At 44.3% G+C, this 12,907-nt stretch overlaps 1 protein-coding gene and 1 long non-coding RNA gene across 3 annotated transcripts; both read left to right on the top strand.

Moving 5' to 3' along the window:
- Window positions 1-263: 263 nt before the first annotated feature.
- Window positions 264-7,946, top strand: LOC110498106 (Krueppel-like factor 11). Of its 2 annotated transcripts, none has more exons than XM_021574695.3 (4): window positions 264-677; window positions 1,602-1,853; window positions 6,031-6,958; window positions 7,173-7,946. In XM_021574695.3, exons 1-4 carry the CDS (start codon window positions 636-638, stop codon window positions 7,469-7,471), a joined length of 1,521 nt encoding a protein of 506 aa, XP_021430370.3. In that variant the 5' UTR covers window positions 264-635; the 3' UTR covers window positions 7,472-7,946. The 2 variants fall into 2 exon arrangements, with proteins under 2 accessions (XP_021430370.3, XP_036810966.2); XM_036955071.2 differs by having other exon boundaries at window positions 501-1,428.
- A 143-nt stretch (window positions 7,947-8,089) lies between these two features.
- On the top strand, window positions 8,090-12,849 carry LOC149975254 (uncharacterized). Its single transcript, XR_016488691.1, has 2 exons — window positions 8,090-8,299; window positions 11,623-12,849. It is a non-coding gene; the product is annotated as an uncharacterized LOC149975254 (long non-coding RNA).
- The last annotated feature ends 58 nt before the right edge of the window (window positions 12,850-12,907 follow it).

The following is a 12,907-nucleotide window of genomic DNA, read 5'->3' as shown; positions in this document are numbered from 1 at the left end:
AACTCAGGAGTCCCCTCATTCGGCACTAGTTCCGCGTTCAAAACATCTTGGAACTCGGAAAATACGAGGTCGAATCATGACGTCAGTGATTTTCATGTCGGAAAATTGGAGCTCTAGAAAGAGTCCCGAGTTGGAATTCTGAAATTCTGACCGTACAAATCGATTATTCCCAGTCGAGGCTAGTTTTTTCCGAGTTCCCAGTTGTTTTATACGCATTGAAGTCAGAGATTTCCGAGCTCCCAGTTGTAATGAACGCGGCATAAGACCTTTCACCTAGTTTTCAGACTTGCAGTTCATCGGGTTCTTTCTGACACCGATGACCCCTTTGCACGCCCACCAACAGCCACGCACCCTATTTCCTCCAATCGTCCGGCCACCATGCACTGATCACGCGTCGTCTCACCTGCTATTGGATAAGATCTCACACACATTTGTTTTTCATTGGTGGCATGTTGCCATCCGCCTGTGTGTTGTGAATTTTGTTTTCCTTTTTTTATCCTGATGTTTTACACAGCTGAGAGAGGACGTAGTGAAAACGAATTGAACAGCCAGTCTCTACTGATCGGGCGGAGTGACACCGCTTCTTTTGTTCCATATCCGGTTGACGCTAAACTTAATTCAAATATACCTAAACAATGCCGTTACAAAAATGTTCAGAAATTGAAGTCTCGTATGGGGTAAGAAGATTTATATTTTTTAATTAATATTATTATTTCAAGTCAACATGCGTGTTATTTCATGGCAAACGTTCGAATAATAATCGGTCAATAGGATACTGTATTTGTTTGTCACTCCAGTTTATTAGTTTCACTTTGGACTTTTTCCGTTACAATATTATTCAGTTGGTAATTGAGTCATGTTAATTATTATTGAGAAAAAAACAAGATTAATTGAGACTTATTTACATTTATACCATCCAATCATATTATCCAATGACTTCGCAATGATTGACTGTTGGTCCAATATCTTTAATTCAACAGTGCCCAGTTCACAGAATTGTGCAATAATGTAGCATTTGTTTTATTGACCTGTGTTAACGTTACCCAACGTCACCCTATGATAACCAGGTAGCCCAGTAGAGTGGTATTGTTTTGCCTAGGCGGGCTACGCTTTCACTATGTGAAACTGGTCACATTATTTGATGTTGGGAGTGGCCATACGATCACTGATAGTGTCATTGCAGACAAAGCACTTCCTGATGCAGCGTTCACACAGGGTAACATCCCCTGTGCATGCGGGTTTCGGTCTCACGTGGCCAGTGGTAGGGATACATTACTAGTTGGTCTATATTTGGCAATGGGAGGTTACTTGGCTCGTAGGCTTAGGGCAGATGGGATGTAATCTCAAAAGTCTGCTCCTTCAGCACTCTTAACGGCCACACTGTGACAACCTCGCAGCAACTGGCACTTGACATTAAGCTAATGACTGGTAAGAATAGAAACATTTCACACATTTATTTGAGGTCATTTGGATGCAAATGAATACATCTAGCTGTATGGTTTTGATTGGGTCTCATTTCCCAGTTATCGTTGTGATTAGTCCCTATTGTGACTCACCAGTCTTCTATTATACCATCATCAGAAAAACTTTCTTTCCTCCAGATGAATGGGATGGTGATGGACTATTGCGGCTCCTATCTGAAGAGGAAGAGGCACTACAGTGAGCAGTCCTCCCCAGGCTGCAGTCTGGAGTACACAGACCTGGAGGCTGCAGAGGCTCTGGTCTGCATGAGCTCTTGGGGCCAACACCGCCCCAACCCCTGCAAACCCAGACCCCTTACCCCCGCCTCGGACTCCTGCGACTCTCCGGACCCACCGGAGCCCCCCAAAGACTTTGTCTCGCTCTCCTCCCTGGTAAGAGTGTATTCTCTATGGACAACCATAAACACCACACATCCAAAACAACCATCACGCGTAAACATCTGTGAGTCCTAGCTTTGACTTACTGTGTAAACCAGCGTTGAGACAGTGTCTTTATCTCAGGTTGGTGTGTTTGCTAAAAACTTTGCATGGCTTATAGGGGTTGGAGGGGTTAGGGAGGTTGTTGCACAGGTGTCAGGAAAGAGATAAAGAGAGAGGCGGTTTCAACTTCACCCAGTGCTCATCTCTCTCAGCTGCTGGTTGTAAAAATCACTGTTTTACAGCCACCCATCTCGAACTAGTCATTAGTGTAGTGTGCATACGTGCCTACTGTGGTCACGTATCTCTCCTAACAGCTACATTAAACCTCCAATTTGAAACAGAACACACCCAACCTAGGACTTCTGTACTAGAACACCACAGTGGCTGTACTAGAACATCACAGTGGCTGTACTAGAACATCACAGTGGCTGTACTAGAACATCACAGTGGCTGTACTAGAACATCACAGTGGCTGTACTAGAACATCACAGTGGCTGTACTAGAACATCACAGTGGCTGTACTAGAACATCACAGTGGCTGTACTAGAACATCACAGTGGCTGTACTAGAACATCACAGTGGCTGTACTAGAACATCACATTGGCTGGTCTAGAACATCACATTGGCTGTACTAGAACATCACAGTGGCTGTACTAGAACACCACAGTGGTTCTTTGTTCTACAAAACAAGTTCTCATTAACAATTGTGACATGGCCAAGATAAAGCAAAGCAGTGCAACAAAAACAACAACACAGTGTTACACATGGGATAAACAAACATACAGTCAATAACACGATATAAAATATGTATACAGTGTGTGCAAATGAAGTAAGGAGGTAAGGCAATAAATAGGCCATAGTGGCGACGTAATTACAATTTTAACAATGAACACTGGAGTGATAGATGTGCATATGAGGATGTGCAAGTAGAAACACTGGTGTGCAAAAGAGCATAAAAAAAACTAATATGGAGATGAGGTAGGTAGTTGGTTGGATGGATGGGCTATTTACAGATGGGCTGTGTACAGCTGCAGCGATCGGTAAGCTGCTCTGACAGCCGATGCTTGAAGTTAGTGAGGGAGATATCACCAACTTCAGTGATTTTTGTAATTCGTTCCAGTCATTGGCAGCAGAGAACTGTAAGGAAAGGCGTCCAAAGGAGGTGTTGGCTTTGGGGATGACCAGTGAAATATACAGTTGAATTCGGAAGTTTACATACACTTAGGTTGGAGTCATTAAAACTCGTTTTTCAACCACTCCACTAACTTCTTGTTAACAAATATTGGTTTTGCCAAGTCAGTTAGGACATCTACTTTGTTCATGACACAAGTAATGTTTCCAACAACTGTTTACAGATAGATTATTTCACTTATAATACACTGTATAACAATTCCAGTGGGTCAGAAGTTTACATATGCTAAATTGACTGTGCCTTTAAACAGCTTTGAAAATTCCAGAAAATGATGCCGTGGCTTTAGAAGTTTCTGTTAGGCTAATTTACATCATTTGAGTCGATTGGAGGTGTACCTGTGGATGTATTTCAAGACCTACCTTCAAACTCGGTGCCTCTTTGCTTGACATCATGGGAAAATCAAAAGAAATTAGCCAAAATTGTACACCTCCACAAGTCTGGTTCATCCTTGGAAGCAATTTCCAAACGCCTGAAGGTACCATGTCCATCTGTACAAACAATAGTACCAAGTATAAACACAATGGGGCCGCGCAGCGGTCATACCACTCAGGAAGGAGCCACGTTGTCTCCTACAGATGAATGTACTTTGGTGCGAAAAGTGCAAATCAATCCCAGAACAACAGCAAAGGACCTTGTGAAGATGCTGGAGGAAATGGGTACAAAAGTATCTATAGCCACAGTAAAACGAGTCCTATATCGACATAACCTGAAAGGCCGCTCAGCAAGGAAGAAGCCAATGCTCCAAAACCGCCATTGGGGACAAAAATCATACTTTTTGTAGAAATGTCCTCTGGTCATAATGACCATCGTTATGTTTGGAGGAAAAGAGGAGGCTTGCAAGCCGAAGAACACCATCCCAACCATGAAGCACGGGGGTGGCAGCATCATGTTGTGGGGGTGCTTTGCTGCAGGGGGGACTGGTGCACTTCACAAAATAGATGGCATCATGAGGCAGGAAAATTATGTGGATATATTGAAGCAACATCTCAAGACATCAGTCAGAAAGTTAAAGCTTGGTCGCAAATGGGTCTTCCAAATGGACAATGACCCCAAGCATACTTCCAAAGTTGTGGCAAAATAGCTTAAGGACAACAAAGTCAACGTATTGGAGTGGCCATCACAAAGCCCTGACCTCAATCCTGTAGCTTATAGGGGTTCACATTCTTAAAATAAAGTGGTGATCCTAACTGACCTAAGACGGGGAATTTTTACTAGGATTAAATGTCAGGAATTGTGAAACACCTTAGCCAAATACATTTAAACTCAGTTTATGTAAACTTCAGACTCATCTGTGTACCTGCGGGAGCGCGTGCTATGGGTGGGTGTTGCTATGGTGACCAGTGGGCTTAGATAAGGCGGAGCTTTACCTAGCCACGACTTATAGATTGTTTGGCGACGAATATGTAGCGAGGACCAGCCAACGAGAGCATACAGGTCGCAATGGTGGGTAGTATATGGGGCTTTGGTGACACAACAGATGGCACTGTGATAGACTGCATCCAATTTGCAGAGTAGTGTTGGAGGCTATTTTGTAAATGACATCGCTGAAGTAAAGGATTGGTAGGATAGTCAGTTTTATGAGGGTATGTTTGGCAGCATGAGTGAAGGAGGCTTTGTTGTGAAATTGGAAGGCGATTCTAGATTTAACTTTGGATTGGAGATGCTTAATGAGTCTGGAAGGAGAGTTTACAGTCTAGCCAGACTCCTAGGTATTTATAGTTGTCCACATATTTTAAGTCAGAACCGTCCAGAGTAGTGATGCTTGGCGGGCGGGCGGGTGCGGGCAGCGATCGGTTGAAGAGCATGCATTTGGTTTTACTAGCGTTTTAAGAGCAGTTGGAGGCCACAGAAGGAGAGTCGTATGGCATTGAAGTTTGTTTTGGAGGTTAGTTAACACAGTGTCCAAAGAAGGGCCAGAAGTATACAGAATGGTGTCGTCTGCGTAGAGGTGGATAAAAGAAAGAGCGACATCATTGATATATACAGAGAAAAGAGTCGGCCCGAGAATTGAACCCTGTGGCACCCCCATAGAGACTGCCAGAGGTCCGGACAACATGCCCTCCAATTTGACACACTGAACTCTGTCTGAGAAGTAGTTAGTGAATCAGGCGAGGCAGTCATTAGCGTACTTTGATTGACAGAGTCGAAAGCCTTGGCCAGGTCGATGAAGACTGCTGCACAGTACTGTTTTTTTATTTTTATCGATGGGCATTATAATATCGTTTAGAACCTTGAGTGTGGCTGAGGTGCACCTGTGACCAGCTCGGAAACCTGATTGCATAGCGGAGGTACTGTGGAATTCGAGATGGTCGGTGATCTGTTTGTTCACTTGGCTTTCGAAGACTTTAGAAAGGCAGGGCAGGATGGATATAGGTCTGTAACAGTTTGGGTCTAGAGTCTCACCCGCTTTGAAAAGGGGGATGACCGCGGCCGCTTTCCAAGCTTTAGGAATCTCAGACGATACGAAAGAGGTTGAACAGATTAGTAATAGGGGTTGCGACAATGGCAGCGGATAATTTTCGGAAGGGGGTCCAAATTGTCTAGCCCAGCTAATTTGTAGGGGTCCAGGTTTTGCAGCTTTTTCAGGACATCAGCTGTCTGGATTTGGGTGAAGGAGAAGCTGGGGGCGCTTGGGCGAGTTGCTGCGGGGTTGCAGAGCTGTTGGTTGGGATTGGGGTAGCTAGGTGGAAAGCGTGGCCAGTCGTAGACAAATGTTTATTGAAACTCTAGATTATCGTAGATTCATCGGTGGTGACCGTGTTTCCTAGCCTCAGTGCAGTGGGCAGCTGGGAGGAGGTACTGTTATTCTCCATGGACTTCAGTGTCCCAAAACTTTTTGGAATTAGTGCTGCAGGATGCACATTTCTGTTTGAAAAAGCTTCCTAGTATGGTGCACATACACTGATTCTGTCTTGCCTTTTTCTCTCTGGTTTCCAGTGTATGACACCTCCTCACAGCCCCAGCTTTGCTGAAACCCCCACCAGCGCTGCCATCCACACAAGCACCTCTCCTCTGAGCCGGCCCAGCTCCAGCCTTTCTGTAAGGGTCTGTGGGGTCCCACGACCGCTCATGGCCTCTATTGCTGAGTCCCCAACCACTGGAAAGTCCCCACCACCGGCACCCTGCCGAGCAATGGTAACCAGCGTCATCCGCCACACCGCAGACACACAGCCCTGCAAGCAAATTCCAGCACACCCCACTGAGCAACAGAGGATCTCAGAGCTGGTGGTCCATCAACAGCACACAGTAAAGACTGAACAGAGCAGCAAACCTCCCTTAACACCCAACCTTGCCCTCATCTCTTCCTGTAGGGAACAGCCAGTCAAGACTGAGAAGGAAGAGCCAAAGGCTATCCACTGTAAGGAGAGCCCCTCCCCTCCTCCCGCTAACACACAATCACAAAACAGCCTGCCCACACGCCTCTCCCCGCCCCCCACCTCCATTCCTCCAATCATCTGCCAGATGTTCCCGGTGACCAGCCAATCAGGGATGATCTCAGCGTTCATCCAGGGCCCGATGCAGACATCCAGGACCCCCACATCCATCCTGCCCCAGTCTGGCCCTCTAGGGGCCCTCCAGCAGCCCTTCCTCATGGGCCAGGCTATGCCCCAGGGCACTGTGATGCTGGTTCTCCCCCAGTCCCACATGTCTCAGGCACCCCACTGCTCCCCACAGACTGTCATGACCCTGGGCCACACCAAGCTGCTACCTCTGGCCCCCGCCCCGGTCTACGTGCCCGCCGGGCCCTGCAGCGCCACCAAGATGGACTTCTCCCGCCGGAGGAACTACGTGTGCAACTTCCCCGGCTGCAGGAAAACTTACTTCAAGAGCTCCCACCTCAAGGCACACCTCCGAACACACACAGGTAAGGGAGAGTTCACAGTGCTTCTCATGGATGAGTGGAAGTAGAGAGAACCTGACATTTTTGGGATAAAATGTTAGGATCTTGATTTGTGTATCACGATTTAAACTGAAGATTATAAGTTCATTTATTTGACTCAAAGCGTGTTGGGGTTTGTTGGTGACTAAATGATAATGACCTGCTCACTTACACTCTTATTTCTAATTTTCTCTCTCAGGTGAGAAGCCCTTCAGTTGCAGTTGGGAGGGCTGCGACAAGAAGTTTGCGCGCTCTGACGAGCTCTCGCGTCACCGCCGGACCCACACGGGCGAGAAGAAGTTTGTGTGTCCCGTGTGTGAACGGCGCTTTATGCGTAGCGACCACCTGACCAAACATGCCCGCCGTCACATGACCAGCAAGAAGACCCCCTCCTGGCAGGCCGAGGTGCGCAGCCCCAACAAAATGTCCTCTCCCAAGCCTCTGCCGTCAAACCCTGCCTCACTCTCCCTCAGTATGCTGGTACCTGCCTTAAACTAGACTCTGCCCAACACTACCCACTAGTGACTTCTTACCCAAAACCCCCAAACCATGACATGGATAGGGGGAGCAGCCAAGCACACAAGGCTGCCATTTTACTCATGGAGAATGTCTGAAGACATGCACTGGACTCTGTATTTTTATTTTACTGCTCATTTGTACATTTTTGTTTTGCAAAAGGCATTGTTTTGTTTACTTTTCAGATATTTTACACAATTGTATATATGTATGCACTCTTTTGCCAAAGCCTTTGTAATGAAGTTTGTCTTCTACATTTCACCTGTCTTCTTTGTATGTATATTTGTACATAATATCTATGTGATTGTGTTGTATTTCAAACTACATTTGTTAATTTGGGAAAATGACTTAATTGTGTAAAAAAATCTATGTGGATAGTAATCTATACTGTGATAATGACTTACTGACTTTTCATATTATTTAATACACATTTGTAATAAAGACATTATTAACTGTTGTGTTTGTAGCAAATCTCCCTTTGACCTTAGATGGTCCTTTATAAAAAATCAGAACAGCCCTTGAGTTAGTCAGCATTCCTTTCCAGTCACTCCCCCAGTTATATGGTAGAGGAATAAAGTGGTGTCTTGCCACATCCTATGTGAGTCAGTCAGCTGAAACACTTCCTGTTCAATACGCTGACTGATCACAGCTCTGGACTGGACCACATCCTGTTGGTTTAGTGGAACGTGCAGGCCAAAATACTTTTTGTCCCATCCAGCAGCTCTAATCCAAACTATGCTATGAGGCAGCGGGATGTATAGGCACTCATATCCTTGCCTCTGTACTTATAAGCCTGGCCGACTGATACAGGTAAGAAACCTCACAAGTATCGTTATGAAGTAGTGTTACATTATAATTTGTGTCAATTGATAACTCAGTCTCTGGATTGCTTTAATAATACAGATTATTATATAAAACCTAATAAAGGTGTAACCAGTAGTCAAGTCATCCTTGTAGGTTAGACATTCAGTATTACATAAACACCCATCAAGTAACTATTTTGTCTCTCTTTGGCCATCACATAGCTTCTATAGCCACAAAGTCATAATTATGGCTAAATCCCGCCTATTTTCAGAATGCATATTCTTAAAATTGGAATCTAACCTTAACCACACTGATAACAGTATGTCTAACCTTAAAACAACATCGAAAAACGTATTTTTATCACAAATGTTGACTTTGTGACTGGTAACTAGTGGAAACCCTCTTGCCGCCACTGCGGTTCCATACCCGGTAACAACCGTCCTCCAATCAGATTGTGAGAAAACTGAACTGTCGGGAGGTGCGACCAATAGACTGGATCCCTGAATACCCGCCCCTTTGCCTTACGGATCGATTTACACAATACTGCCTCTATGGGTTGAATGGGTTCATACTATCTCACACTTTCTCTAACAGTGACACCTTGTGGACATAAGAAACATTATCTGACTTCACAAGTGCCACCCTGTGGACAAAAGCTGCACTGTAATTTATTTTCCCGGTTAGATAATGCTGATCTAAATCTCCTGTAGTTTTTGTAGACTACAGTTTTTCCTGGGATTTCATGAAAACAGGAATATCTGAGGTTTGCGTCGGTAGCCTTCAACCTACTGCGCAAGGGAATAGCTGGAAAGAGAGAGTCTGGAGTTGTGTAGCCGAGTAAGCTAAATAATAAGCTAGATATTAGGATCCTCATTAACTAAATATTGGAGCTATAAATATATTCACCTGCCAAAGGGCAAGAAAAAAAAAGTGTACATATGATGAAATGTCCGATCTGTGCGTTCCTCCAGGCTGAGCTCTGTAGCAGTCGGTCACGCAAAGCTCCGCTATTGATTAGGCCTACATTATAAGAAAATAACAATTCTACCTAGGCTACAACAACACAGTACAATGAGGAATGTGGTATTGTTATCAAGTGAATATACAATTATTGGCTATAGCTGTAAACTGTAGGGATGTAGGCTAATTAGAAATATATATTTTTGGGATCCCCATTAGCTGGGGTGATTGCAGCAGCTACTCTTCCTGTGGTACAAACAATACACGATACATGACATAATACGGAACATTAATAGACAAGAACAGTTTAAGGACAGAACTACATACATTTTAAACGTCACTCATTTGGTGGGGTTAAGTGTGTGTGTCAGTGCTGTGTGTAAATTTACTATGTAAGCAATTTGGAATATTCTTCTAAAAACAAGAAGTGATGCAGTCAGTCTCTCCTTTACTTTTAGCCAAAATAGACTGGCATGTCTTGTACAGATTGATAATAGCCCTCTGATAATAGTGAAGAAAGAGCAAGACCGCTCAAATGTACCGTTTTGAATGCTTCATGTCGAAATAACTGCATCAAATTAAATTGAATTTGTCACATGCCCCGAATACAACTGGTGTAGATTTAACCTTGATTATGAGCCATTCCCAACGATGCAGTTTAAAAAATAATAATTACATTAAAATGGTAACATACACAAGAATGGAGCTATATACAAGGAGTACCATACAGCCTGACTATGCAACTATTTCGATCACTTATGGCTACCCAATGAATTTACACAGGGAAATATTTGGTTTTAAAAAAAAAAGAGATTTATATGAAATGACAGTCAGCCTAAGATAAACATATTGCTCAAAAACAGAGGAGAACAACTCCTATGCACACAGCTAGTCCAGCCATCCACATGGACTGTTGTCCTCCCTATTTGGTAGCAACTCCAACGTCCGATTGAATTTTTATTTAACCTTTAACTAGGCGAGTCAGTTAAGACCAAATTCTGATTTACAATGACGGCCTACCCAAGCCAAACCCTAACCCAAATTTGCAACGATTTTCTTCCTGGGAAGGAGAGGAGGACCAAAATGCAGCGTGGCTATTGTTAAGCATCTTTAATAAAGACGAAACGTAAACACTATACAAATACAAAATCAGAAAACGTGTCAAAACCGAAACAGTCCTAACTGGTGCAGAGAACACAGAGACAGGAAACAATCACCCACAAAATTACTCTGGACCCTGATCTCTCTTTTGACGAACATATCAAGACTGTTTCAAGGACAGCTCTTTTCCATCTACATAACATTGCAAAAATCAGAAACTTTCTGTCCAAAATGATGCAGAAAAATTCATCCATGTTACTTCTAGGTTAGACTACTGCAATGCTCTACTTTCCTGCTACCTGGATAAAGCACAAAATAAACTTCAGTTAGTGCTAAATACGGCTGCTATAATCCTGACTGGAACCAAAAAATGTGATCATATTACTCCAGTGCTAGCCTCCCTACACTGGCGTCCTGTTAAGGCAAGGGCTGATTTCAAGGTTTTACTGCTAGCCTACAAAGCATTACATGGGCTTGCTCCTACCTATCTCTCTGATTTGGTCCTGCCGTACATACCTACACGTCCCTAGAATTTCTAAGCAAACAGCTGGAGGCAGGGCTTTCTCCTATAGAGCTCCATTTTTATGGAATGGTCTGCTTACCCATGTGAGAGAAACAGAATCGGTCTCAACCTTTAAGTCTTTACTGAAGACTCATCTCTTCAGTGGGTAATATGATTGAGTGTAGTCTGGCAAAGGAGTGTGAAGGTGAACGGAAAGGCTATGGAGCAACGAACCGTCCTTGCTGTCTCTGCCTGGCCGGTTCCCCTCTCTCCACTGGGATTCTCTGCCTCTAACCCTATTACAGGGGCTGAGTCACTGGCTTACTGGTGCTCTTTCATGCCGTCCCTAGGAGGGGTGCGTCACTTGAGTGGGTTGGGTCACTGATGTGATCTTCCTGTCTGGGTTGGCGCCCCCCCTTGGGTTGTGCCGTGGCGGAGATCTTTGTGGGCTATACCCGGCCTTGTCTCAGGATGGTAAGTTGGTGGTTGAAGATATCTCTCTAGTGGTGTGGGGGCTGTGCTTTGGCAAAGTGGGTGGGGTTATATCCTTCCTGTTTGGCCCTTGCCAGGCGGTATCATCGGATGGTGCCACAGTGTCTCCTGACCCCTCCTGTCTCAGCCCCCAGTATTTATGCTGCAGTAGCTTATGTGTTGGGGGGCTAGGGTCAGTTTGTTATATCTGGAGTACTTCTCCTGTCTTATCCGGTGTCCTGTGTGAATTTAAGTATGCTCTCTCTAATTCTCTCTTTCTTTCTCTCTCTCGGAGGACCTGAGTCCTAGGACCATGCCTCAGGATTACCTGGCATGATGACTCCTTGCTGTTCCCAGTTCACCTGGCCGTGCTGCTGCTCCAGTTTCAACTGTTCTGCCTGCGGCTATGGAATCCTGACCTGTTCACCGGACGTGCTACCTGTCCCAGACCTGCTGTTTTCAACTCTCTAGAGACAGCAGGAGTGGTAGAGATACTCTTAATGATCGGCTATGAAAAGCCAACTGACATTTACTCCTGAGGTGCTGACTTGCTGCACCCTCGACAACTACTGTGATTATTATTATTTGACCCTGCTGGGTCATTTATGAACATTTGAACATCTTGGCCATGTTCTGTTATAATCTCCACCCGGCATAGCCAGAAGAGGACTGGCCACCCCTCATAGCCTGGTTCCTCTCTAGGTTTCTTCCGAGGTTCTGGCTTTTCTAGGGAGTTTTTCCTAGCCACCGTGCTTCTACACCTGCATTGCTTGCTGTTTGGGGTTTTAGGCTGGGTTTCTGTACAGCACTTTGATATATCAGCTGATGTACGAAGGGCTATATAAATAAATTCGATTTTGATTTGATTTGAACCCAGACGACCCTGGGCTAATTGTGCGCCGGGACTCCTAATCACAGCCGGTTGTGATACAGCCTGGAATCAAACCAGTGCCTTTAGACCGCTGCGCCACTCAGGAGCTTTTCACTTTTTTCTGCATTGAGGAACCATCTCCAAAATTCCATTTAACTTTTCTAGACTCTCTTCAGCAGACAGAGACGGCAAAGAAACGTTTAAATGATTGTGAAGACCACAGCTTGTGAGCAAAGTTGTCTTTGTATAATTGTGCTATGCCATGCTTGTTGATTATTTCTGTACTTTCAGGACAACTGGGAACTATGGAAAAAAATGAGGTCAAATCAGGACATCGGTGATGTTCAGGTCGGAAAGTCGGAGCTCTAGAAAGATGCATTTATCCTGATCTGGTATTAATTTGTTATTAATTTGTTATTGGGATCGATAGAGATATGGTATTCTACCTACAAAAAATCTCCTGTTGATTATTTATTGGCGTAATGCATAGCTAGATCAGCAGACATTGTTTGTCATCATGTAGGTCTACCTTTTTAAAGATGTAAGAAGTGGAAACTTGTGAATTAACATTTACATTGATTATGCTGCTTGGTTGTACAAAAAAATGACATGGTAAAATGATAAGCTAGTTATAAACTATGAGTTATGTTACTGGTTTCTTTCATTTGGATTCATCCAACATGGTTGACATAATTATACAAAGAACACT

The sequence above is a fragment of the Oncorhynchus mykiss genome, chromosome 19, assembly GCF_057628025.1.
Source record: "Oncorhynchus mykiss isolate SJ-2025 chromosome 19, ASM5762802v1, whole genome shotgun sequence".
In the NCBI taxonomy this organism is placed as follows: Eukaryota; Metazoa; Chordata; class Actinopteri; order Salmoniformes; family Salmonidae; genus Oncorhynchus; species Oncorhynchus mykiss.
This window is presented reverse-complemented; position numbering and strand designations above follow the sequence as displayed.